The sequence below is a fragment of the Rhyacophila brunnea genome, unplaced genomic scaffold (genome assembly GCF_057557595.1).
Source record: "Rhyacophila brunnea isolate RB1 unplaced genomic scaffold, BYU_Rbru_1.0 scaffold_19, whole genome shotgun sequence".
Taxonomy (NCBI): domain Eukaryota; kingdom Metazoa; phylum Arthropoda; class Insecta; order Trichoptera; family Rhyacophilidae; genus Rhyacophila; species Rhyacophila brunnea.
The window spans coordinates 8,146,697-8,174,644 of NW_028232848.1; the positions used below are offsets into that span (position 1 = coordinate 8,146,697).

Sequence of the window (27,948 nt, forward strand, 5' to 3'; positions counted from 1 at the left end):
CATAAATGAACTGTGTACCTAAATAATGAGGACGGTCTTTTATTATTGGCGATGACAGATAAACAACAGCAGCTCCTGTCAATCAGGTTAAGATTTTTGACAGCTACCCTTTTGACGTTTGCTGATGTAATGCAATTATTATGTATGTATCGAAATATATTATATTTCAGCGAACCTACGTGTTGACATTATGTTTTATTTACTGTTAGTTTAGACGCGCATTGTTTAATCGTGTTTCGGTTATCGACATGTTTTCTTGGTGCAATCGCCGGTTTTCAAAAGAATGTAGAATCACTGTTATAAATAGATTTGTAAACGTCCGATGCAAAATGATAAATCAACGCAAAATATCACAAGAAGCAAAGCTACTCACTGACTTATTGTTACGGGAATAAAAACTGAAACAAGGTGAACGTTTCGATAACAATTATTACAATGTTTTACTATTTAGTAACCATTAATCATTGCGGTCAATCGATTCGGACGTCGTATTTTTATATCACGCAGCGGATAAGTTGTCGGCGTGAAACGGTAGGCTACGGTGACATTTCGTGCAGATTGTTTTACATTTACAGGAAGGAGGGATGTAGTCACACGTCATCCGCAGATGATGGTAAGATTTTAAATCGATACGAAGGGGCAACGCACTGGCAACGGCCATGCAAGTCCACCATTTGTAAACGTTCCAGTGCGAAACAGCGACCGACGCGCCGGCGATCGTCTCTTTCTGCTTCTTTCACTTTGACAGCTGCGGCCAAGTGGTAGAGAATACGTAAGTCTCAGCACTTATTCCCGAACGCGATGGGCGGACACGCCGAATCTTTCGTGAATATTACAAAATTTACACGGCCACATATGAGGAAACACGGTGGTTATCGGAACACAGGTACCCGCAGACATCCGCCGGTAAAGGAAAAAGGCTTGCGAACATTCTAAAAATAGCATAAATCCTTACTTCCTCGCGCCGCATAATCTCCACTTGCAAACGTTTGTGGAATTCTTCACATTCGTCTTTGTATTTCTCCATTTCCTCCTTTGTTTGACGCATTTTTTTCTTTAGCACGTCAAGGATCGTGCCCTGCTGAATGTTGCTAGTCATCTTTGTCAGGTATTTACTAATCACAAACACTAAAAAAATATGAACTCTCCGAAACTTTCAGCCCGCACGTCACTTACAAAAACCACCGACTGACGACGAGGATGGGCTAGGCTCTGGGTTGGCCCAATAATCAAAATGGCCGCCGCGATTAGAGTGGGACAGATTGTCAGGCACAACATTTGCATGTCGTCAGATTGTGACGTTACGTCAGGTGACAGTAAAAGCGAGTAACGATAAAATAACATCATATAGAAACAAAACGTATAACTCCAATTTGAATTATTTTTAAGTAGTTTCAAAATAAATATAGGTACGTATGTACTTTACTTATATTAAATATAAAATAGTGTTCGGTTTAAGAGTTTCAATATTGTGTACCTATCATTATAAGAATAAACTTTACTATAATATGTATAAAATTGTAGACATTTACATATCGTCGCTGTGTGATTGGTTTGTCGAATAGACCAAATGTCAAATGTTCAGGAGACGAAAAACAAATTTCATTATAGTATATTTAAATATAAGGAGGTATTTAAATTGTTGTTTTTACAGCATGTGAACGCTGTATTCATTACAAAGGCATTTAAACAAAAGGATGGTTCTGGTCCATTTAGATACAAAAAATCATTCTGCATCAAAAGGTCGATTTCGACGAAAACGGATATTCGACAAACCAATCTATAGCGACGGTATAAATAATTTTAATCAGGTAACTTGAATATCGTTTACTACAATATAATATACATATTGTACTGAAATTGAATTATGTATAGAGATGGTGGACCTAGTTTTTTTTTAAATTCTGAATCACTTTCCGTATAGGTTCCATACCTACCCACATATTATAATTTTGCCATTAGCAATATAATAATAAAAGTTACTTTATACAAGATAGGAACACGTCTCTGTAATCACAATAAATTTGTAATAGGTATGCAAAATGCCATTTTTTTTAATAAATGCATAGTCAATAAGTTACAAACTATAAGCAATAGTAAATTATATGATTTCACGTGACGATTTTTTTGACGTCAGGATAGTTTTTGAAATAAAAGCATATCATGCGGAACGTCAAAACGCACGAGACTCGCAGAGTGTATCGGTCAGCCGAGGGAATGGCAGCTCCACCTGTTAACGAACAATGGCGGCAAATACAACTTCCTGTGCATTCGAAATTCGAAAAGAAGCGCCAAGCAAACAATCAAAATGGGTTAGGTCCGCAACGCATCGGTGACTTTTTTTAAATACACAAAACTATGAAGAGTAAGTTATGTAAATGACCAATGAGTGTGCACTCAATGGCACGCACTCTATTGATAGTCGATCGAACAATCACAGTATGGGAACTTTCAGTTAAACGCATGTGAATTCCATTTTAGGAAACGACACAATGTACCTCCATACAATGGAAAGAAAAGTTAAAATGTTGGTAATGACTCTAATAAGGGCGACTTGCAGTATGTCCCATTAGTGAATAATATAATATTCATTACGGTACATAATGATTGTGACACGTACATACGGTAGGTATATTGTATTTTGATTATTATATAAATTATGACTGTGGTAGATGGGCTGACAGGCCTCTAGCCTGGGGGGCCCGGGCTTAGGAGGGGCCCGGCAAGGCGAGTCGACCAGATAAGTGGGATAAACACACATCACAAATTTGCTTTAATAGTAAAAAAGGCGCTATTTTCCTGCAATAATGCTATTATTTTAAATTATGTCGTTGTATGATAAATTTTTAAATTGTGTATCGATACTCGACAACTCCATAATTCAAATGGATGTATTGAAATATACAAAAAAACACTAAATATACCTAGGTACACGTTAATTAATTTTACCGCGTACACTATTTTGAAAACGCTACTGTAGAGCATTACTCTGAATTTATCCTTGGCGATAGGTAGGGGGGCCGCACAAAGATCTTAGTCTGGGGGCCCGGTTCAGAATGTGGGGGCCATACTGTGGTATCATCATAAAATATAATATAATAACGGTGTTCGTAATGCATGTTCATAAATGGCTCTGTATAAGCGAATTTCCAAATTCTCAATTCGCAAATCCCTATCGCATGTCGAATCCACAAACGCAGCCTAACCAAAAGCGGCATGGCAAAATGTCCATATTTATAAAAAACCAAACGGCTATTGCATAAATGTAATGAATTTTCTCTCGCCGCAGTGTGCAGGCTTTTAAAAATGATTTGGAGAACATATGGCATTTTGTCTCCATATTGGTAAATTCGAGAGAATGGCATCGCTTGATCCGAAGAAGGCCAAAGACGATGAATAGATACCATTTATCAGTGTTGTCATCTGTAACGATGTATTAATCCTGACATATTATTAAAAATGACAGCCGCCGAAGCTGAATGTAATAACAACTAATATGCACAAAAAATATTAAAGAACCATAGTAGAGAGGGAGAATAATTAATAAATTCAAACATTATATATTAAATAGAATCAATAACGTATGTACGAGGTATAGTAGAATTTTTAACTATAGAACAATTAATATTCTATGTATTGGCAACCTTGAATGCATTGTTTGGGAAGAAAAAAAAACAATAACAAGGCGGCTTACCATTGACTTCGTTCTTTGGTTATTTAGGTTATTTGCGATTTTACCTGATTGTTTAAATTCTAAATAAAGATGGTTGATTTCACATTTTGGCTTGTGACATAATGCAAGACATGTTTTATTTATTTAAAAAAGACATGTTGAGCACATGACAAATTATTAATTCAAAACGTTCAGAACATAACATTTAGAATAAAAAAAAGTACTTAAATCAATTAGAGAAAAACAAGGTAGAGAAAAAAACAATAGGTACTTAATTAAAAAAAAATGCAAATTAAACAATGAAATAGAATTTTAAAAACAGAATGCATAATGCATCACTAAACATGTCTACATCTCTAGGGAGTGCATTGACCAGCCGCACAGCCCTCGCTATTGGAGGCGCCCGGTGGTCCCTAAATTAGCTTGCTACAAATGAACCTGCAATGCGTAAATATTGGCAGTTGATTAAATGATCAACATTAGTAACCGCTTTTCAGATTCATTGTGTAGATAGAAGAGGGGTACCTATGACGTGTTGTACACCGACAATCTAGGTTCTAAATTCCTGAATGTGAACAAGCCTTAATTAAAACATTGCTATTTTTCAGTTTTATTTGTCAAATAGCTATATTTTATAAGTAGGTAAGAATGCTATACTCATAAAATCCAACGACTTAATTAGGAGAAAACCGAGCGTCTTTGTGTGACAAATAGGTAGATAATAAGATAATAAATCGATATATTTTTGCAATTCAATGATAATAAAATTGAATAATAACAATATAAACGATTATTTATTTAAAAGGTGCCCACTGCCATCTAAAGGCGACACGCGTAATTTATTACATGTTTTGCCTCCAAATTTGAAAAGTGGAACAGCGTTCTGCAGTGCTGCTAACATACAAAATGGCCGAGCACACAAAAATAATCAATATTGACTAAAATGTAATTGAAATTGAATAAAGTATGTATGTATGGAATTATTTATTAAATTATAAATATTATATACATAATATTGACAAGGGGGGAAAACAGAAGGTAATAAACTTTCACAAAATAGGTAGGTAGGTGCATACCTATTATTAATTACCCTGGCGAAAAAACAAATATCCATAAACAAAAACAAAAATCAGAATCTATAGTAATTGTAATTAATTATTACTTGTTCCGGAAGTTTGAGGAAAATATTTTTATTTTGACCAGTAGGTACATTTAAAATGTGTCTAGGTAACGAAATATCGTCGGTTCTACAATTCTAAATTGATTATGGAGCGATGTTTCTATTTTTATCACTAAATATTTAGTTCTCCCTCAGTAAATAAACAGGGAGACGTTCTTTGCTAGCCAGTCACTTTTAACGCTGTAGTTAATTATACCAATTAATTTAAACTGAGAAAGTTGCCCGGTTAAAATATATTGAACGTCTCATCTATTCATACCATGATGAGTTAGTTAAAATACTATATTATAACATTTTTTCATTTACTTCTACTAAGCTTATATCAGAATATTATAACAGTTTTATTTAGACATTGGTAGTCGAAATGGCTCGAGGTAGCATACCTATGATATAAAATAAAATTATTATGACAACATTATAAAAGAAATCAACCAATTGGTAGTCTGCCAAATTTACTATCCATGCTAATGATTTTCAGGAGAAAAACAATACAGCTAAATCATCATCATCAGCCTGAATCTATCCACTGCTGGATGAAGGCCTCTCCAAACTTATTCAACTTCTCTCGGCACTGTGCGTTGCGTTAGCAAGTACCTCCGCAAAACTTAATCATTGCATCGATCTAGCGGCGTCTAAGTCTACTTTGCGGACGTTTTATACCTCTTGGGTACCTATCATTATAACATGACATGTAATGATTATCAAACTATGCTTTTTTCAAGAGACAATTGGGTGTCCTAATTATTGTATATATCCTAACTATCAATAAAATTAATTGTGCAATTATTGATTGATAAAACCGATTTCGTCCTTTTCGGGGTGATGTTATGAATTTATGACCAGCTAACAATGCCCTTTTAAGATTGAATCGAATAAATCCGGCCCCTAGTCGTTTTTAAATGATGTGGATTAAATACCTACAGTATATTTCATTTATTTGTTGGACAGGACAGTTCTGAGTACCTCATAATATCTTGTCTTGGTCTTTCTTACTCTGTTCATTTAAATTCTAACTATTTTCCGTTGCTTTAACGACAACATTAATTTGTAAAGAAGGGATTTTAGATTCATAATGACTTTTTTTTTTATTAAAATTGAACATATTACCGTCCAGATGTTAGTCAATTGGCTAAATCGGTTTCGATTTCATGAATAAAAAGCCACAAACAGCCAGTCACAAAAACGCAGTGGATATTTTTCGCCCGAAACTTTATTATTACCTCGATCACGACTTGTGAACTAACTCTACGTTGGGCGATTATCTATGGATTACGTAATAAAAATTACACCAAAAAAAAAACAACACACAGCCACAGAGATCGACAAATTGAAACGCGCGGAAACTGGTTTTCGCAAACGAAAATACACTATTAACTACTTCACGTATGCAGAAATAGTATTACACCATAATAATACTAGTCCATGCTAAATTACCCACATCACAATATTATACTAAATGCCTTATGTGGAAAACAAGAGTTTAAGTTGTGCTGAGCTGAGCCTATACAATACACACGTAAATCATTTGAGAGTTTATATAATGAAATTTTAAAACGAATCATAATAACTATTAAATCCTATTAATAATAGTGCAAGGTACTGACCTACTCCCCTAAGGTGTGGAAGGTACGAGTCTAATAAAGCTTGACAAATAAAGTTTCTCATTGTTCTGAATATGTCAATAGTGTTTGTATTCTGTGTTCCCTGGTTTGTACATTTCTCGGACATAATGATTCTGTGCGCGTGTAAATTTGTTTTTTTTAAGTACATAATTATAAATCAAGCTTCAATGGGTGGGCACATAGTTGGTTTCCCAGATAGTCCTTGGGCACCCATATGCGTTTACCAAAGTCGGATAGATAGCTGAAAGTTTTCTTGTGAAGCAATTAATGAAAACTAATCAAGATAAGTTCGGTAGGCCATCTTAACCAATGGTGACAATTAAACTATGAAAACTGCAGCCTGCGGCGTTATTGTATTTTTTTTATATATTGGGATAAGTATCAGTATGCGTGCCTCTTAAAACGCCAATGACCATGACAACAAAAATAATGGCGTATGGGTGAATCTTGAGTGTGTCATCGTAATAGATTTTTGGGTTTCCACCGCGTGTACTTCTTCCTTCTTTCCTCGAGGTTTCGGGCTCGTTGCAGAAGCCATTATCAAGAGATATAAATGTTACGATATAAGTGTAGTGTAGGTGTATGAATGCAAACGTCGCTCTAAGAATATCAAAATGAATCCGATTAGCTAAGAGCAAACGTTGCTCAGAGTAATGACTGTGTCAATCGTTACGACCAGAGATACCGGATCGAATATTGGATTTCGCTGACAGTGCCGGAAGGCATGACGTTTTTAACCATAACCCGCCATCCCTATTAATATGGATTAATGGCCAGGTTTAAATGGATTTCGATGGCCTCCATTACCAATCGTGAGAAATATCCTTTATTCCGACGCAGTATCGTGGTTTCGAAGTCAAAGTTGTATCCTGTATCCACCGAGTCCTCGGCAATTGATGACATCGTGTAGTGTTTAAGACAATAATAAGTTTGCCAGCCCGCCGATTTAAATGTTTTAAGTAGGCAATAAAAAAAGCAATGAATGGAATAAAACCTCATCTAAAATAGCAACATACTAACATCTGTGCAATAATGTATGACCGCCGCCATATAAGGGCAACGACTATAGGTTGAGCGGCATATGGAATTGGGTACTTATACGTGGCAGGCCGTGTGAAGTGTTAGTCAAGAGGTTCTCAACATTTTCTTGAAAGACGGTAAATTATTGCGTTATACATAATATTATTATAGATTAATCGATTGGGACAACACCGGGTCACGTCACAGCAGATCAGCGCTGTACACAAAGTGCTTATAAAAAAGAATTCAACGGTTCAGCGAACCACAATCTACAAATTACATGACAAATCCAAAAAGCTTAACGGCCCACATGCTCAGCGTATGTCAAAATGGAGCTTTTATTGTATTTTCAGAGCATAACCCTGGACATTCCTTAATTTGGGATCACAGAGATTATAAAATATATTTTTTTATCGTAAATATGTGACTATATAATGTTAACATTAATTTTACTAATGGTTTTATAAATGCTTTTAAAAATTAATAAATCTAAAAAATCTTAACACCACTGCACATGGATGTACTGAAATATGACTATATTCTAAAATATTAGATCGAGAGGTTTAAAAGAATACTATTTTATGTAATAAAAATACTTTATGCAGTCATCAAATGTTTAAAATAAATATAAAGGATAATAAGGCTTCAAAATTATATAAATAGATTATCTACAACGTTTAATGAATGTCCAGGATCATGCTTTGAAAATAGCATATAACCTCCATTTTGACCTACGCGGCGCACGTACCCCCTTAACACTGGACATTGAGGATAATATTAAGAACAATCAAATTTTTTGGCGAATTAAATTTATCCAGGAGTTACAAGGTGCATATTTTTCTCAAAGCCTGGGTGTTTGTGATTGTCCAAAATTACTAACAACCACCTTGTACGAAAAAGCAACGGCATGGTTATTAATAATTCAAAAAAAAAATATATCTAATATAAGTTAATATTTTTTATCAATTATAGTTTGGTTTAGGAAGGACTAAATGAATTTCAACAATGAACCAACAATATGTGTAATATGTATTCTTAATCCAACGAAAACAAATAAGTATGAATGAAAAAGTGTGCACAATTTTGTCGTATCGCCCAACATATACATAAACTATTATGGTTTGGAGTAGGCAGTGTTTAATTGTTTTTTAACAACTAATCAATACCATCTGTAAATTGTAGTCTTAGTTCAAAACAAATACGTATGACTAACAAAGTTTAATGTGCACTATTTATGTCGAATCTTAACGGCCTGCCTCCACCCTTCGCTACTGGTATCAGCTGTTATCTTATAATAGAAACATATTTTTAAGGTGCCAGCGAAGATTTCGTTGGACAATCATCGCTTCGGTGAATTTTATTAGTGGACACGCACGTATATCGATTTAGTCAATCAAAGGCGGCCGTTTCGAGTGACTGTGCAGTATGTAGGTACTACAACATCTCTTATGTTGGTAGGTCTGCTAAGAGCTAAGATATTTGATGCTATATACCGACTCCTCGTCACCGAAGCGTGATGAAGAAACACGAGATACAAGCAACAAGACGAATGTAAAAGTATCTCATGGTGATATTATGCAGATCACGGATACGGCGTCTCTACCTAGTATATACTAGGGCAGGGGATTAACAGTATTTACCAATGCATACGTATCTAATGGGAAATATAGCATTGCATGGTGAAAATAGCAGAGTTAGACCGATATACACAAGATGTGTGTAAGGGTGAATCTAAAAAGGAGTACCTAAGCGCAGCGGCGATTTTCTTTGACGCAGATGACGCAATCGATTCGTCGGACGGTTTAAAAGGGGGCCTCGAAACAGTTCAAACCATTCATTATTTAATTACATATTTCAAAATTTGAGTAAGTATACAATATTAACCAAAGCATAACAAAATCCCTGCAACAAACATCAAAGGATCTCATAACATAATCACTCAAACAGATACTTAGGTAATACACACAAAAAATGTCGTCTTCAAAAATGATTAGTTTTTAGTTAATGATATTGTGATTCTAGAGAAGAGATACATTGATATTATTTTTTTACTTGGTAGATTAGGTTGGTAGTTGGAACTTATGATTTTTCTTTTAGTTTTTTATTGTGGAGGGCCTCAAAATCAGGACCTAAACCCGCAAATGCACCCAACCCTTATTTCACACTATACGGAGTCATACTAAATCACGTTTCCTGAGTCAAGATATCAAATTCCTTTACAGACCTTTATGGTAATAGGTATAGGTAAGGTAAGTAAATGAATAAATGAAAGAACCGTCATACGCACAGTCGTTGCATACGGATGCGAGTCATGGACGCTAAATATGAAAGCAGCTGAAATGGTGGACTGCTTTGAGAGAAAGATCCTGAGGCGGATATACGGACCCATGAATGATGGTGGGGAGTGGAGAATTAGGTACAACACGGAACTATACCGCTTATACCAAGATTCAAAACTCTCCACTTTCATAAAACTCCAGAAGCTAAACTGGGCAGGCCATGTCCAGCGCACGCCTGAGTCACGGATACCGAAGAAGATCCTCGAAGGAAACCCAGGGGGGGAAAGGCCAGTGGGAAAGCCACGCACACGATGGGGTGATAACGTTACAAAAGATGCCAACCAGCTGCTAAAAATCAGGAACTGGAAAACACGGCTCAACTTGAGCTGTAGCGCCATCGAAGAAGAATAAGTAAATGAATATACGTATATTAAGTATATGAAAGATATACTTTTCCGTCAGTAGTAGGTACCTAAGTGCAGGAATATCGAGTTTCCAAATCTCCACGCATTTATGCCAGGAGCGGGCAAGTAATTAATTACGTTTTTTTTGTAATTAATTACAAATGACTTCGTGCCGAAAGTTGTTTTTTTATTCCTATGCGATTCTTCAACACTGTCGCTGAGAAAAAAAAAACCTACGCAACATTTTGTTATTCAACAATGTATTTTGTACAGTTAGTTGGCTCGGCGACTAGATTCTCATGAAATCAACAATACACACAAGATACAAGAATTTGAAAGAATGATATAATAGGTACTGTTATTATGGCAATGCGCATTAAGAGATGAACATGAGATGCTGTTTAACAACTGCTTGATGATGGATTTCGACTTAATTAGAACCCCAATCGAACGAACTGATTTATAAATATTAATTAATTGTAATCAATTATGTAGTTGCTAAAAAGAGTTACATGTAAATCGTACGTAAAACATTACGCCGTGAGATTTCTTATCGGAAAGAGATGACCGTATAGTATTCATTTTTTATTAGATTCAATATGAACATGAATTCAATTTTCATAGGTGATTTTGGCAAAATTCATAAAATCAAAAATGAAAACCTAACCTAACCTAACCTAACAAATAATCCATTACATCGGCTATTTTCAAAAATTATTTGCTGCTGGTTTCCTGTTGAGTGTAAACAGACAAGAACCGTGTTTTTTTAAACATGATTTTTTTGTCAGTACAATACTACCCAAAGAGGTAGTACGGTCTTTAAATATACGGCCATATATTTCCGATACAACATTTCACGGCGGAAGTGTGATACGGCGAACTGCATACGTACAAGTTTCCGGACACGACTAAAAAGATCATGATATTATTAGATATGTATAGCATTATTTAAAGACGAATATAATCCCATATTATTATTTACGTAAGTACGGTCCTGCAATATAAAGATAGTTATATTGTTTTACTAAGTTCGTTAAACATTTAATGAAAAATATAATATCCAGTTATTCATGGCCCCCACATCCTGAAGCGGGCCCCCAGGCCAGAATCTTTGGCAGAATGTTAAAGGCAAAATTAAGATAGGTAATCAGTGTATTTGTAGCAATTTTTATTAGATATTTAAGACACCCACTTGAATTGTGGAATTGTCAACTATCGACACAATAATCAAAAATTTCATGGCACAATCACATATTATGTATTATAAAATGTCAACATTCTTGGACGAAAATAGCGCTATTTGTAACTTTTCGTTACTAATAGAGCACAATAATTGTGATGTGTGATCAGCTCACTTATCTGGCCGAATCACCACGCCGGGCCCCCAGGTTAGAGCCCTATCAGCCCCCCTTTGTGGGGGCCATGCAGGTATTATAACCACAATAAACACAAAATTTGAATGTTCCGAAACAATAAGCTCAAGAGTGCTGAAGATTTCTTGGATAAAATATAGATCAACGCAACAAAATTAACTAAATTTGTGATTTAATTCACTGAAGATTCCAATACATTAACAGAAAAATAAACAATGGAATGGAATTAAATATCAATTTATGGACGTGGGTAGGTACCTAATTCATTTAATATTCCTCTAATAATTATTGATAATCTCGGTTACGAAACAACAAAATTTTCTGACGTCATTAATTCGACGATTATAATATCTACAATTTTACAATGAAGTAATGATGGACGGCGATCTTTTCGAAATTACGAATAATCCTGCAGGCAGTGGTTTCAAAAAAAAAGAAATAATTGTTGAAAATATCAAAGGATAACAGATTATCTATGGGGAAAAGAATTTAATCTAACTAAATAAACGCACAAGCAGAACCTATAAACGGTATAAACTAGTGACACACTGGACAAGAGAATTAACAAAACATTCATTGATTTGTTTTTCGTAAACTAATAATGGAAACAGTCAAAAAAGGGAAACCATGAGTAAAGCTATGTACAAACGTAGTAATTAATAAACTACAGTGAAGTCACTGCATACCTTCCGATTGAAGGTTGATAACGTATCAAAAATCAATCAGTGTGTTGCTCGATACGAAACTTTGTAAACCTTGTACATTTCCCGCCTAATTATATGCGCGAACTTCGCGACAATGGAGTAAATAAAAATAGACAGTAAATCAGTGCACACTAGCGGAACCTAGTGATTTTCAATGAAATCACTACGAGCGAGTTTTCTTTTTGCTCCGAAATGTTATCAATTCGTAAACAATGACAAAATGGTAAATAGATACCTGTAGATTTGTGTAGAATGTACTATATTACAGTTTTATATTATTTACATTGCAATTTTCCACAAATAGATAAGCAAATTATTCCATTAACATAGTTAATCTACTTAGAAACTCAGCTATCTAATAACAATGTTTTATAATGAATAATAATTATGCTGATAAAACCAATGATTTCTCGCATTTTCACGACAGATTTAAAACTATTATTCCTTTCCTATTAGGACTTTTTTTTGACCACCTATTTGCGCATGGTTTGCGAACAGGGTAGCCCATCGCCATGAAAAGTAGGCACTCTCTTATTTTTTATTACCACGTTTTTATTAGCTCGTATTCTTGTTTTTCCAGTACTAATTTTTTCTTGCGTGTCCAGTACATTTATTTTCTTGTTTGTCCAAGATTTGTATTGGACGATTGAAGATTTTTAACTAACTTCCCGACTAGCTAGACATTTGAAACTTTTAGAATATATCAGAACACGACGACAATGCATTCTTTTAATACTTTTAGCCATTTTTAAGCAGAATTGAATTAATTTTCAGTTAATTCTGTTTTGTATGGAAAGTTATTATTGTTGGTTGCTAAGAGGGTCCTAGCAACTAAATTATTAATATACCTATATGTGCGTTACTATGGAAATCAATATGAAATGTCAAAATGACATTTATTCAGTATTTCTATCAAGTACGATAAAAAGTTTTTATTAATAGGTACATAGAATTGTAAAGTTTATATGATTCAATAGAAAATTTAAAAACGTGGTAAGTATATAAAAAGTTCTTTTTATCTTGTAATTCTTACATACTAAATTGTTACAACGAGCAATCTTTATTTATTTCCGATATAAAGGTCAAAAATCAATAAGGATAAATTCGTAAAGATAAACATGACACGCAGTCTACCTATCGGTTGTTTATTAAAACTGTGCTTGATTGTAATTAACTAATTAATGATATAACAGTTATAAATATAGGGGGGGGGACGTAGTGGAACTTGAATTTAAACTCGAATGGATTTAAGTTTTGTACTAGGTACCTATTCCATTGGAATAGTTTTTTGCAACCTGGATTATAAGTAGGTACCTACGTATATTTATTGACATTTATTACTCATTAACTTTATAAACTCCCAACATGTTGCGTTGTTTCCCAGTTATGAAAATATTGATACGCTTACAGTGAATTAATATGTATCTAATTATCTATTAGGTACGGGTTATTAGAAACACTTCAAGTGTTCAAAATTTGTTTTATACTTCATCCTGTATTTGGTAGGTAATACGATTTTTATCTGTATCAGTGTACAATTACCATTAAGGGGGTACGCATAGTGCCTGAAGATGCCGAAAGACGAAACGCGGGTGTCTCGAAACGACTCAGATGGAATAGTACAAAACTTAAATCCATTAGACATCAAGTAGGTAGCTACCTAACATTAATGAATTATTATAAGATTTGATAGTGCAAACTAATAAGTAAGACGGCGTGGCCTGATGCTGCTTAAAATAATTATTACCAAACGCGTATAGGTGTTTTGCTATCTTGGAAAATTTGTTGATATATTTGTGTTATTAGGCACCTACCTAATATCAAGTTTTTTCACACATTTTGATTTAAACTTTAAATGTACTAACGTCATGCATTGTTTTTTATGTAAAATCATAGGTAGATAATAGGTAGTATTCATAGACAAATCGAAATGCACACAATGCATCTAGAGACCAATGTTGGAATTACAGGGTTAAGAAGTTGATACACATTTCTAAATACAAATTTTAAATATGTAGGTAATTAATATTTGCAATGGATAAAAATGCATTCGGCCGACGTTCAAGGCTACCAACGTCAAACCCACGTGCTACGGGGACATGCGCACTAGGCGACGGCGCGGAGACTGTCAAGAGTTTTGCGCTAAACGAATTCAATTGGAATGAAATTTTTGACGATAAAATTCAGCACAGAATGTGGACAAAAAAGAAATTTTAAATAATTTCAACGGGACGGCACGAACGAAATCTTGCCGAATACGTTTTGTGTGCAAGCCAATGCGAAACGTGACGTGCAAAAGATATAAATAGGCTGCCAAAGTACGCAGTGGCGTTAATTCTTCAACAAATAGACGAGTCTGCAAGATTTTTATAAAATACAATATTGTTGCTCCTAAATATTTAAATTAGCAAAGTCATCGGTCCATTTATGCGTTTGTGTCTGAAGCGCCCACTTTTTATGTTAATGCTTTTGACAACGTCATAATTTATTGGATCGAACATTGTTTTCTATTCTTATTAGAATCCTGTTAGATTCTTAGTGGCGACAATATAAACTATTTAAGACATGAATAAAACTTATTAAAGTATGCTCTGATCATATTGTAAATTTCTAATGTCAATAATCAATGATCGTTGGCACAATTGTTTTTTTGGTCCTGGATTTGTTGGCATGACAAAAAGGTTGACGTTCGACCGTTCTAATTTAGAAATTGCATTGCAATTTTAAATGCCAGTAGAAAGCCGTTGAATTAATTTGATACATAGGTAGGTATAGCAATCCCATTGTCCAGTTCTCTTTGCTAGATTTTTTTGTTTATGGTTCAATTTGAATAAAATAAGACGTCATGTTATTGAAGTAACTAGGTAGCAATACTGAAGTCTGAAAAATATTCGTAAGTAGGTAGTAAAATCATAATTATTATGATTGATTCGTATAGCTTGTCATAACAGTTGATATGGTAAATGAACATCGAGATCATCATAATATTGTCTTGGAATAACATACATCCATAGTGAGAGGAATTCTTCATTTTACACAATTAAAATATACATAAAATGGTATGTGGCATAGAAGAATAATAATCAACAAATTACCCTCTTAAGCGCTGTCTCCTTGATGTTTTGAAGTTCGTTTTTTATTAATGCAAATTTCATCATGGTGTCCGAGCTAAATATCGAGCTTCCGAAGGCCAGACCCGGATAGTCTGCGCAGCGATGCCTTCGCCTGGCTTCGCGTTCGGCGACCACTTCAGTCCTTTCACTGGGGCATCTGAGCCTGGACAGTTCCTCCGTTTCGGGGTCCGCGTCTCCGAAAAGGTCATCGTCCCCGTCCCCTTCGATACTCGAAGACCCCTCGGCGTTGCCCCTCGGTTCCCACTTGATATCGACATTCTTAAAGTCCACGAGGGGTGCGCTTCGTACTTTTTTCCCCGAATGCTGCTTTTTGGGAGTGCGAGAAGTCTTCTTGGTCTTTTTCTCCACCTCACTTTCACAAAGATCTATCACGTCATCGTTATTTACGAATGTCACGCGCGAATTCACACTGACAACATCCAGTTTGACATCAGTCAAGTCATTGTTTACATTTGGGTCGGGACCCCGGACGTCAGATTTATTTACATTTAAATTATCATTAATAACTATATTCGTACGTTCGTCGCTCACGATTAAGGCCGCGTTGTTATTATCTAAATTACTTTTATTTAAGGCACCTGTCAAAGTCGTTCTGTTTCCCCGATCAGCCGGTCCGCCGTCTTCGATTTGTTTTGGGGCGATCTTCGCGTCGTTTGAGGTTACGTGGCCCGAAGGTGCGATCGGGGCCGCGTCACCTCCCGAAGAAGATTCGCCCGAAGCGGAGGGTCCGCGAGACCCCCTGTCGCGGGGGTGGTGCTGGTGCCCTCGCTTCTTTCCCGTCCCGCCGACTTTTCGGCCTGACATTTCGTCTTCGCCGTTTACTGTCGGACCGTGCCCGCGGCCATTTTGCCCCGACTGATCGTCAGAGGCGTTAGTACACATTTCCTTGTTGCGACGCGAGCGCCGCGACCGAGTCTTGCCCGACATCTGTCGGTCGACGTTGATACTGAACGACACGCGCGAACTTTTAAACAATGACTTTCCGGATTGTTTCACGAACACTATGCTTTTCGGCGCAGACGACGTTTTAAATTGTGATTGAACTTTAGAGACACAGTTCCCCCGATTGGAATTCATTTCTACTTCCAAAGATTTATTTTAATTTAATAAATGTCGATGAATATTCAATGAATAACGTCAAGTGATATAACGTCATCAATCAGATGCACTTTGACTGAATAGGTAGATAGGTACCCGCGGCGAGAACGACCTCTCGCACTCGGAAGTGAGAAGTTTTTGAGTAATTCACGGTTGCTGACATTATTTTTTGGCACAGTCGCAAAATTAAAAAACGCAGAAATGCGGTATTTCCCATTCATCCATCGATATACATAGTCTGTGATCGCAGCAGCCTGGAGGGCGGGGTTGCCGGCTTCGGATAAAAATAGAAATGTTACGCTTGAAGTTTCAGGAGTCGGGCGCCATATTTGGGTCCGGGAGACTGTCCAGGACCGAAATAGATTTCAGAACACTCGAGAAGGCCCAGGCGCATTTCAAATTAGACGAACAAAGCATTCCGACGAGGGCGGACGTGTCGAGAGGTGTGCTTGGCAAACATTTCACACTACCATTCTATGATTTTATTTTACACATTTAAACTATATTTTTTTCTGTCCTGAATACGATATAGCCTTGACATTTATCTTTGACTAGGTATTTACATTGACCTACTGGATATGAGGCCCAAGCCGTTTTTTTATACATAAAAACATATCTTTGAAAGATTATGAAGGGCTTTTTAGCGCGACTTAGCTTTTTTCAGTTGGATCTTGGCCGCCTCACGAAAAGGTCTCATAACGATTGTTTTACGAGCCCAACAGGTTGAGCAATTGGCTAACATATTATATTTAATATAATATGTTAGCCAATTGCTCAACCTGTTGGGCACCTACGCCTACGTGACCTGACTCCTAGCACACATTGAAAAATAATATTGCCCACCCGAGATACGAACCCGTGAACCGCGACTTCATAATCGGATACTTTAGCGGAGCGTCACGGAGCTTGCTAAGTTTACTAATAATATTTATAAAAAATACAATGCCTATATAATTATTAAAGAAAAAAGTCTGGACGTTTGTTTTATAAATTCGCCACGTGATTAATTAATTATTATGCATCTAAAAACTGCACAAACATCTGCTGCATAATGCATTTTAAATGGGATATGAACTTACGAACTAAAAAAACGCGGCATAAAAATATATTATTATGTTGGTATGTATGGTAAATGAATGACACATTCATTGCGGTGAATAAAAATAATATTTATTATTATATCTAATATGTTATTTAACTAGCTCTACAATCCAGTATGAATATTGGCTGCATTCCGTATATTCTTGACAGATTTTTAATGTGAAGTGGTTGTTAACCATTTGTTTAATCTATCAAGTCCACGTGCTGAACCTAACACATGGAATGAAGAACGTGTGAACATGTCAGACGCGGGATTCATACTTGCTATATAGAAGGGGACATTTTGTCACTAGCAAAATATACCTTTTATGTGACTTATAATTTATAATATAGGTACTACCCACTCAGATCACCGTAATACATAATAGGTATTCTTAATGCATTTTTAATGTTCACTAATGTTTGTAGTTTTCCTCTTATCATTAAATATAATGTTTGGTTTTCATTTAAATATAATTCCGATTGTCTATCTACTCAAACATAAATTAATGTGAATTTCCGATAATTATTTGGTTCGTATTTAAAAATACTGGACTATAATATGTCGTGCTATAGACACGAATAAACGGAATAACATTAATGAAGGTAAATACATAGGTATACGGTATACCTAAATTAAAACTGGCATTATGGTGTTGGGTAGGTTCCTACCTACCTAATATACAAGATGTTTGCAACGTTGGTTGAGACATTTTTCCGGAAATGTGCATTATACCGGCAAACGTCATCTTATGCATCATTTGAAACTTTAAAAAAAAACAAAATAAACACGACTAACGCGAGCCTATTAAATTGATTGGTTAGAATTAAACCAATAGTAAAATAGTTTGTTTATTAAATTACGAAACAAGTTTATTAGTCGATTTCAGTTGTGACATTATTATCAAAAAAAAAACTATACACTTATTTATGTAAATAACATAGCGCATTCACAGTTTTGCTAATAACTACACACATTAAATTAACAACAGTCTACTAAAAAACATTTTTTTGAATTAATGTAATTAATATTAAACTGTTTGTAAAATGAAATTATACAAAGTAATACTTATTGCTGTCTCAATAGGTACTAATTATTGTTTTATATCTAAACTTCAAATCATATAACTAAAGTGTAGGTATAATACACAAGTACCAAATTTTGTTTATTTAATAACACTGAATATTGGGCAGGTAGGTAGGTAGATATTTCTTTTTTAATCCATCGAAATTATGTCCACAAAGCTTCAAACATGTGGCAATTAATTATAATAGTTTCTTTACTTTTTAATATAAATTACAACATGCCTACGTGTTAATTCTTTGACAATTTCTCGTAGGTAACTAGGTGTAAAGGGACGACTTCAAAGAGCGTAATTTTAGCTCACTGCTGTGTTCACTGGCAGGACTCTTCAAGGGTACCTATATTATATTTATCATAAATGGACTAGTCCAGTCTCCTACATTGCACTGATTTAGTAAAAATAATAATGTCACTTACATTCTGGAGGGCTTTGTCCTTCTCCTCAAGTTTGGCATTGACCAAAGTTAAGGCCTCCTGGGTCTGATCGAGATCGTTCTCAATCGACTGGATCTTCTTCTGCAGTGAGCGTGCTTCCTCCTCAGCCTGTCACACAAAAAACAATCATCAAATTAATTTATTTTATTTTCAAAATAATTCACAAACAAGTCAAACCGACATTGTTTCTCAGTTTTTAATTAAATAATTCATATATTGAAAAATCATAACCCCCGTCAGTAAATCATCAATGTAAAGACAATGTATTTTTAGTAGATAGTGTTTTTTAAATACAACTACTACTACTTGTTCGATCCTTAGATGATCATATGGGCCTCCATAGAATGAGTCTAGGACGATTTGGCACCGGACAACTGGGCGCCACGGAATTCGAAAATAAATAGACGTTAGGTACTTATAGGTACTTTAAAAAATATATTCAACATTATTATTTATACTTCAATGATTATATTATGATTTAATAGTTGGTAAGAATGTAAATATGCAGACGTAAACAATGATTTAATCGTGCATATGTTTAAGTTCCAACGAAAAAAGAGTTTTTTATTTAATATAAAGCCTTAGGCATGGTAATTCTCAATCCGCGATAAAGAATACATTATGTTAAGAGTAAAATGAATTCAAACTACTAAGTAGTAGATAGAAACTAATTAAAATACCTCGTCTACACGTGTTTACGACAGTGCGTCGTCCCATTCCCCGTAGAATGGAGGTTGTATTAACAGATTTTGTTTTTACGAGAAATGGATGTCAGCCACTTGCTCAACCTATTAGGTCCATACCCTGACTCACACACAAATCGAAAAACAATATGCGTACTTGCCAGACCCAGGATTCGAACCTGGGACCCGATACGTAAGCCTCTCAGCCATCGTGGGTGTCTGTATTATTGAAATACCAGTCAAAAATTAGTCACTTTTGAATAACTTTGAGACACCCACCATGCAAATTAGAATTATTATAAATTTAACTAGTTTAGACTTATGACAGTCTTTTTTTTCGACCATGCCCGATCCTAATAAGATCATTTGGGCCTACACAGGGTAGAGGTTTGTATTAACAGATTTAGATTTTTTACGAGAAATGGATGTCAGCCACTTGCTCAACCTATTAGGTCCATACCCTGACTAATATACAAATAGTCTTTAATCAGGTAAAAAATAATGATATCTTTAACCTTTCTACATTGTCAATTCGAAATGTCAAAATATTCACTTATAGTATAAAACAAGGGATACAAATTAGTTTATCTAAAATTACAATTAACTATAATTATGTACATTCAATAATAAATCATTTCAATTAAAGAATTTGCTGTAATTAACAGTTATTTGTATACATGCATTTAGCAAAAACGTCATTTAATTAGTTAAAAATATTATTTTTTCATCTCATTTCTCATTTGTTTTAAGTGAAAATACTGAAAATAAAATTGTCACATGATTTCAAGGGTGTGTGTAATTTTATATATTTTATTACAACGTTTTTATTAGGTCGTATTCTTGTTTTTCCGGTGGTTGTTTATCCAGAACAAATCTTGCAATCGATTTTTAACTAACTTCCCTAAGACATTTGAAACTTTTAGAATATATCAGAACACGATGCCAATGCATTCTTATAATACTTTTAGCCATCTTTAAGCAGAATTGAATTCATTTTCAGTTAATTCTGTTTTGTATGAAAAGTTATTTCGACACCATTATCTTGTCTGGGGTCTAGCAACTAAATTATTAATTTACACGTGCGTTACTATGGAAATCAATATGACATGTCAAAATGACATTTCAGTATTATTTATATCAAGTACAATTTTTTTTGATCGCTTAAGCTAGTCAAGTCAAGTTTATATGATTCAACAGAAAATTTTAAAACATTGTAGGTATATAAAAAGTTCTTTTTATCTTGTTATTATTTTTAATAAAAATCGCATACACCTACATTTGGTCTATATCTTCAAAGCTACTCATAACTACTAACCAATCACAATAAAATCCAAATAGATCCGTGACGAGGATTTGAATACCAAACTTTTACTTATGATATGCGACAAAACCTAATGCATTATGAAAACCACACATCTTGTGTTAGCTTTACAGATTTTTATCAATTTAATAACAGCAATTTCAGCTTCAAACATATCATCATTAAATTTACCAACTCAAAGAATCTTTAGCATAACCATTAAATAATTATGATTGAATATTTATATAGCCAGACCTATTACATGTTGCATTACATTCGTTCTACAAGATTAAAAATAAATATAGCTTAGCGGTTGAATTAATACAAAATCTATGTTATTTAACCAGAGAGAGAGTTATTCTCTATTACCTGTCTATGCATTATCGTATTGTTTTCAAAACATATCTAGTAAAGTCTAGTGTTGCATACATTAATAATTTTATTCATAAGTATACCTACTATTAATTATAAAAAATGCAGTATGCCTATCTAGTATAATAAATATCAACTATTATTTCTAATTAATTAATATTCATCTCATCTCATCTGTGTACTTATTCATTTTCGCGCTCGGCTGCTTTGGATATTGACTCATTATTTTACATTTGATTTATGGTGATTTTCAATTAACCTAAATAACCGCATTTCTTTTTAATCTGCAGCCATTCTTCGAGATCAACACGCGTAACTCATTTTCTTATAGGCCTTGAAATTATTTACGCCTTACATATGTATAACATAACATAATTATCTATATTCTTTTAGATATTATGCGCAATCAATTATGATGACACCGTTAAATTTGCGTACTTTACTTTCACTTGCAGTATTAATAGTATTGCCATATAAATCAAAGTTATTTTAATTAATTTGTACATAATTACAATGATTATCATCAAAATCGCCTTTTCGTTGTACACATTGTAAAAACAACAACTAATATTTTTGCCAGACTCGGGATTTGAACCAGCACGTACTCACTCGAACGTGAGACGATTTATATGATAAGTAATTAAAAAAAAACTATGTAGGTACATCCTATCCTGTTGGATTTCTTAATTAAAATTGATCCAGTGCCCAATCAGGAAAAAAATACTAGAAGAGTTCGATTTCAATTTAAAACGTTTTTCTTAGATCGTATTCTTATTTGTCCGGTGGTTCTTTGTCCGGTACAAATCTTGCAATTGATTTTTAACTAACTTCCCGACTAGCTAGACATTTGAAACTTTTAGAATATATCAGAACACGATGCCAATGCATTTTTTAATACTTTTAGCCATCTTTAAGAAGAATTGAATTCATTTTCAGTTAATTCTGTTTTGTATGAAAAGTTATTTCGACACCATTATTAATACGTATACGTGCGTTACTATGGAAATCAATATGACATGTCAAGTACATTTTTTTTGATCGTTTAAGCTAGTCAAGTCAAGTTTATATGATTCAACAGAAAATTTAAAAACGTTGTATATAAAAAGTTCTTTTTATCTTGTAATTATTTGTTTTGGTATTAACTCATTCGTTGCTGAGTAGATAATGATTTTTTAATTATCACCTTTAAAATGCACGTTGATTACATCGATCGGCCGCCTGGCCATTACGCGCCGGGTGCGTCTTCCGCGTCCAAAGTATTAAAAGAAATTTTGCATTTAGATTGTTTTATTCTGAATTATCAACTATGAATAGGTATAATTACCTATATAAAAATTAACGTAATGTAAATTATCATCCATAAGTGAAGCATATGGCACTACTAGCACAGAGTAGAAGTTATATTAACAGATTTTTACGAAGAATAGTGGTTAGCCATTCTCCCAACGTATCAATTATTAGACATTGCAAACAATTTTATTTTAGGTAGCGATGTCCCTCGGCAAAGTGGCATTAAGCAGTAACAATACTCACAATGATACCACCTACCATTTGTAATGGTAAATGTTCTCTAATTTCATTACCTTCCTACAACGTGTCATTATAATATTCTGCATTAAAATTTGATTAACTCATCCACTTTCCTTTAGAATTACTAAATTTGTTATAGGCAAATGTAATTATTACAATTTTCCGCCCTTTAGAATCTGCCGCCCCTATGCAGTGAATATTTTGACCACACTTACGGGACGTCACTGTATTTAGGTATAATTTTAACACTTCCTTGAATGGGTTATCAAAATTTCTGGGATCGTCAACAAATTTTACATCATGCATTTTTTACAATAAACTTATGGCTGATGTTGTTTTTCCCACCTTCTCAGCCCTGAGATTGGCATCCTTGGCCTGCTGCTCACATGTGAGTGCGCGGTCCAAGGCATTGTCCTTCTCCAGCTTCATCGCTTGCATCTTCTTCTTAATCGCGTCCATTTTGGCTGGTGTGTGTTAGCTCTTCCCGATTGAAATGTCTGCAATACAAGAAAAACAAAGGTAAACATATATTATTTGTCAATTTATATACACATTAAACGTATACATAATAGTGAGAAAAATTGATTTTAGTTTCTCGAGATTTTTTGTCAGAACTTTCGAGAATTTATCGAGAAGTCGTTTGATAAAGTTCGACAAATAGTCACCAGGAATATCTTGTTTATTGAGGTTAGGAGTTTGGAAGGAAAGTTAAATAATTATAAAAGCTGTCTACTTAAATCTCGGAAAGAATGCCAAAAAAGGCGGCTCAAAACTTAATGAAAAAAATTTATTTTGAAGAATAGGTATCTATTTTATTTTTGTTGATAGAAAACCACCTGAACGAAAAATTCAATAAATTTCTTAAAAAATCAAATATACTTCATAATTCTCTAGTCCTGAGAACCAAAAAAAATCGAAAAATCACAAGCTCTTAATATGGATTCATATTTAGGGTTTATAAACATGGATACTGTAAGTTATTTCCAGAAGCTAATCACGCGTAGCTGTTCACTCCCGAACGAAGCATATGAGTGTTCACAGCGTGGAGGTTATTTAAAATAATCCATTTTTTCGAGGAATTGTCATTAGCCATTTGAACACTGAAAACACAACGTGTTAATTTTGCCAGAAGTGGCCCACTAGATCAGTGGGTCTATTCTAAACTTGAAGACCGCTAAAGTGATAAAGTGATAAATATTATCAAACTTAGGGTAGGTTGGTATCCAAAGTATTAGCGCGTATTGTAACAATTACAATAAGTTGGTTGTATTGTTGCAATAAGTGCTATATTTTAACAGCACCTCTCTTGCTGCTGTTAAAATCTAGCACTTATTGCAACAATTATAACCATTGTATTGTAATTGTTACAATAAGTGCTAATACTGTATTACAAACCTACCCTAAGTTTGATAATATTTATCACTTTATCACTTTAGCGGTCGACAAGTATAGAATAGACCCACAGGAACGAACACTCCACGTTTATTATGTATGCTACATATTGTGAAGATTTGTAGGTATACCCCGATTTAAAACCATCATTAAAACACTGCAATGTATTGTGGTTCAAATACTCCTATTGCATCAAGTTATAATAAATTAATATAATATGTATGTTGTTCAATAGGCGTTGCATGTTATATTTATTTTACTTCTTCGAAGTCGCATTGCGTGTCTCTTGGGAGACTAGCGCCTTTCCACTTCCTGCCCAAGGGAAATGGACCGAAGGCTTCGGAAGTAATTCCGATTATTCGGCCGACAATATGCATTATTCGTTATAAGCGATATAAATAACTTTTCCATAATAATATTCATATATTTAAAATTACGATGTATCTCTGTGAGTGGAAAAGAAATACTTAATATAATACAGACAACGTTTATCAGTACCCACCCTTCAATTAAAATGCTATTAATTTATTAATATGAGGCAAACTGGCATACTTCTATATGAGAGGCGTATTTTCAAAATAAACTTATTCCACTTCTTAGTCGAATGCCAGAATTTAAAGAATACAATTTTGAACAAGTATTTTCGGTATAGAAGAACCTAATAGCATTCAATCCAGTAGAAAAAACAACTTCAAAATCAGTGTTAGTTACAAAAGTAACTTATTCCAATACAAAAAAACATAATATGTAACATCAACACCGTAAACAGTTTTTTTGGCTTTTTCCAAACAATTTGTTGATATGGAATAAGTTCACTTTGAAAATACATGCCACATAATAAATAGTCCCCAATCTTTATCGTGTCCCGACTCCTTTTTATGATATGCAAGTAACCTCCATTGTCAGATTGATTTACATGAATTGGTATTTTTACTAGAACAAAGAAAACCTTTACGTCATATAAATTATCAAACATCACATTTTGTCTTATGAATAGGACAATATTTTTTATCAAAATATGTTCATAAATGCTCGCATAAAAATGTTCATAAACAGTTATAAAGTACGTACTTATACAATTTTCGAACAGTTTCTATACAATGTGTGTTTGCTAATGCACAGATTAATCTTGATCTGGACAAGGCATCACTAGGACAATATTGTTTTCATGTAATTTTGTAATCATCACAATATTTCCTTTAATTACATTTTACGTGTGTGGATTATCAATGAGCACATTTTTATTCGATTTGTCTTAAAATTACACCTCATCTAGTATTTTGAATTCTAGACTAAGTAGGTATATCATTTTCAGATATTTCATTCACATACATACTATACTTACCAAATAAATTTAATAGGGAATGTTACGTAATAATTTGAAATTACTATCGTATTTCTATCATAGTTTTTTTTTTTAATAGTTAGAAAACAACATTCGACTCTCTAGGGGTTGTCAGAAATTGATTGAGAACCCGTGCTCTATTGCATTTACATGTATCAGTAGCGAAGGGTGGAGGTAGGCTGTTAAGATCCGTCATAAATAGTGCACATTAAACTTTGTTAGTCAATCGTATTTGGTTTTATTGAACTAAAACTACAATTTAAAGATGGTTTTGGTTAGTTTTTAAAAATCAATTAAACTCTGCCTGAACCAAACCATAATAGTTTTGGTATATTTTGGGCGATACAACAAAATTGTGCGCACTTTTTCATTCATACTTATTTGTTTTCGTTGGATTAAGAATACATAATATTTTTTTTAATTCATTAAGCACTGCCTAACCCAATCTATAATAAATAAAAACATATTTTTCTATCCATAAATTATCTAAAGTTATGTATGATTTAATTGCATAATTTTAGATATTTTATAGATGGATGAATATTTTTTGACTATAATCTATTATGGCTTGGTTTTCGCTGGGTTTAATTAAAATTTAAAAACTCACCAACACCATCTGTAAATTATAGTCTTATTTCAATGAAAACAAATACGCATGAATAACAAAGCTTAGTGTGCACTGTTTATGTCAGATCTTAACAGCCTACCTCCACCCTTCGCCACTGACATGTATGGCCATTGATAATTCGTTTCGAAATACCATTGTGTACAAATGAAGAGAGAAACCCTCTTGAGACATAATTCCCTCATGTTCGTTTCAGAAAGAAATATTGACGATTTTATCAGATTCCAAGAGAAAAATTTCACAAACAAAAGACAGTTCGGAAATGAAAAATATATATAACAGCTCGGCAATATGATTTTGACAAGTAAATTTACAATAGGCTACTTATAACAAATAATAAGGAACCTCTCATTCGACGTACAAGAAAACTAATTAATGTCGTCCACTATTTTTACAAAGATAAAAGACTCTCCAACGAAAATACTAGGTAGCTTTATTTTTTACTTAATTTTCTAAAAATATGTGTCCCTAAAGCGCGAAATATATTATGGTGCATGCCGTGTACCACGTGACGTCACAGTAACCTGCCGCTACGGGAAAAAAGTGTGTGATGTCGTTTTTCTTTGTGTTCAAAATGTTATCAGACTGATGCTCCCATCCCGTAGCACATTTTGAACCTTGAAACGAACATTGTCAGTTGGCAAAATCTGCCGAAATCACCAGAACAACAACGAGGTCGCCTCACGTTGTACCGCACTGCATCGACACATGCTTTTTACATGCCTACACATTTTCGAATCACGTCAAAGTCGCGTGTTTTTTGTTTTTAGCGGTTGGCACTATGTATTTTCTATAAGAATGTTGTCTGTTATCTATGGTCTGCGGGTGTTCAAAATATTATTGAATCTACAGAGACTCGTTACAAGGTTACTCCATAATTGAATTTACAGACTTCAAAATATTCTGCAAAATAACGAAACCAGACTAAATTTGTCGCCGTGACAACGTGACAGTGCGCGACATGCATCTCAATAATATAATCACAACTTTAGTCCGTCTCAAAAATAGTTGGCAGCCCTCGTGGTAGACGGAAATACACGAGAAGGTGTAGGTACCTATGTATTATGAAATATATATAACACAATGTATTAAATGGAAATGTTTTCAATCTTGATGCGAGTGTAATATTAATATGCCGTGCAAAATGTCGACGGTTGACTAATTTTTATTTTTTTTAATTAATTCACTTAGAGATGCTACACATCACGCTTTTCTCTGAGATAATAAATGTATTACATTAGATATAAAACATACATAAGTACATATGATAAAATATACATGGAAATGTCTGAATGGTAAATTAGCATATTATACCTACACACTAGTAAATTTAATATAATTTTCGTAGTTTCGAACATGCAAGCAAAAGAATTATTATAAAAGTAATGTAAGTACTATAATATGTATGATTTCAAATCTTTTCTTGTCCGTAACTGCTTTCGGGAGTATAATATTACATACTATACTTACAACGAAACGACATAATGTTATTTCTCTGTGTTGTTTTAATATTAACTTAATGTGTCAAATCTAAGTGATAAATAGTTTGATTTCAACAACCTTTTAGACCCGTTTCAGACGGGACACTGGTGTCGCACTTGATATAATATAGGAA

At 34.1% G+C, this 27,948-nt stretch overlaps 1 protein-coding gene across 17 annotated transcripts in view; it reads right to left on the reverse strand.

Annotated features, from left to right (window-relative positions):
- The window catches only part of Tm1 (tropomyosin 1), a 97,297-nt gene that overhangs the window by 53,867 nt on the left and 15,482 nt on the right, over positions 1-27,948 (reverse strand). For 12 of the 17 annotated variants that reach the window (XM_085946039.1, XM_085946041.1, XM_085946042.1 and 9 more), the window contains exons 2-3: positions 23,317-23,468; positions 19,069-19,194 (exon numbers count right to left, since the gene is read on the reverse strand). In XM_085946039.1, the coding sequence (XP_085802165.1) occupies positions 19,069-19,194; positions 23,317-23,430 (240 nt within the window). In that variant the 5' untranslated portion in view covers positions 23,431-23,468. Of the gene's footprint in view, positions 1-955; positions 1,191-19,068; positions 19,195-23,316; positions 23,469-27,948 lie in introns of those variants that run through there. The other 5 variants (XM_085946052.1, XM_085946053.1, XM_085946056.1 and 2 more) reach the window with 1 other exon arrangement.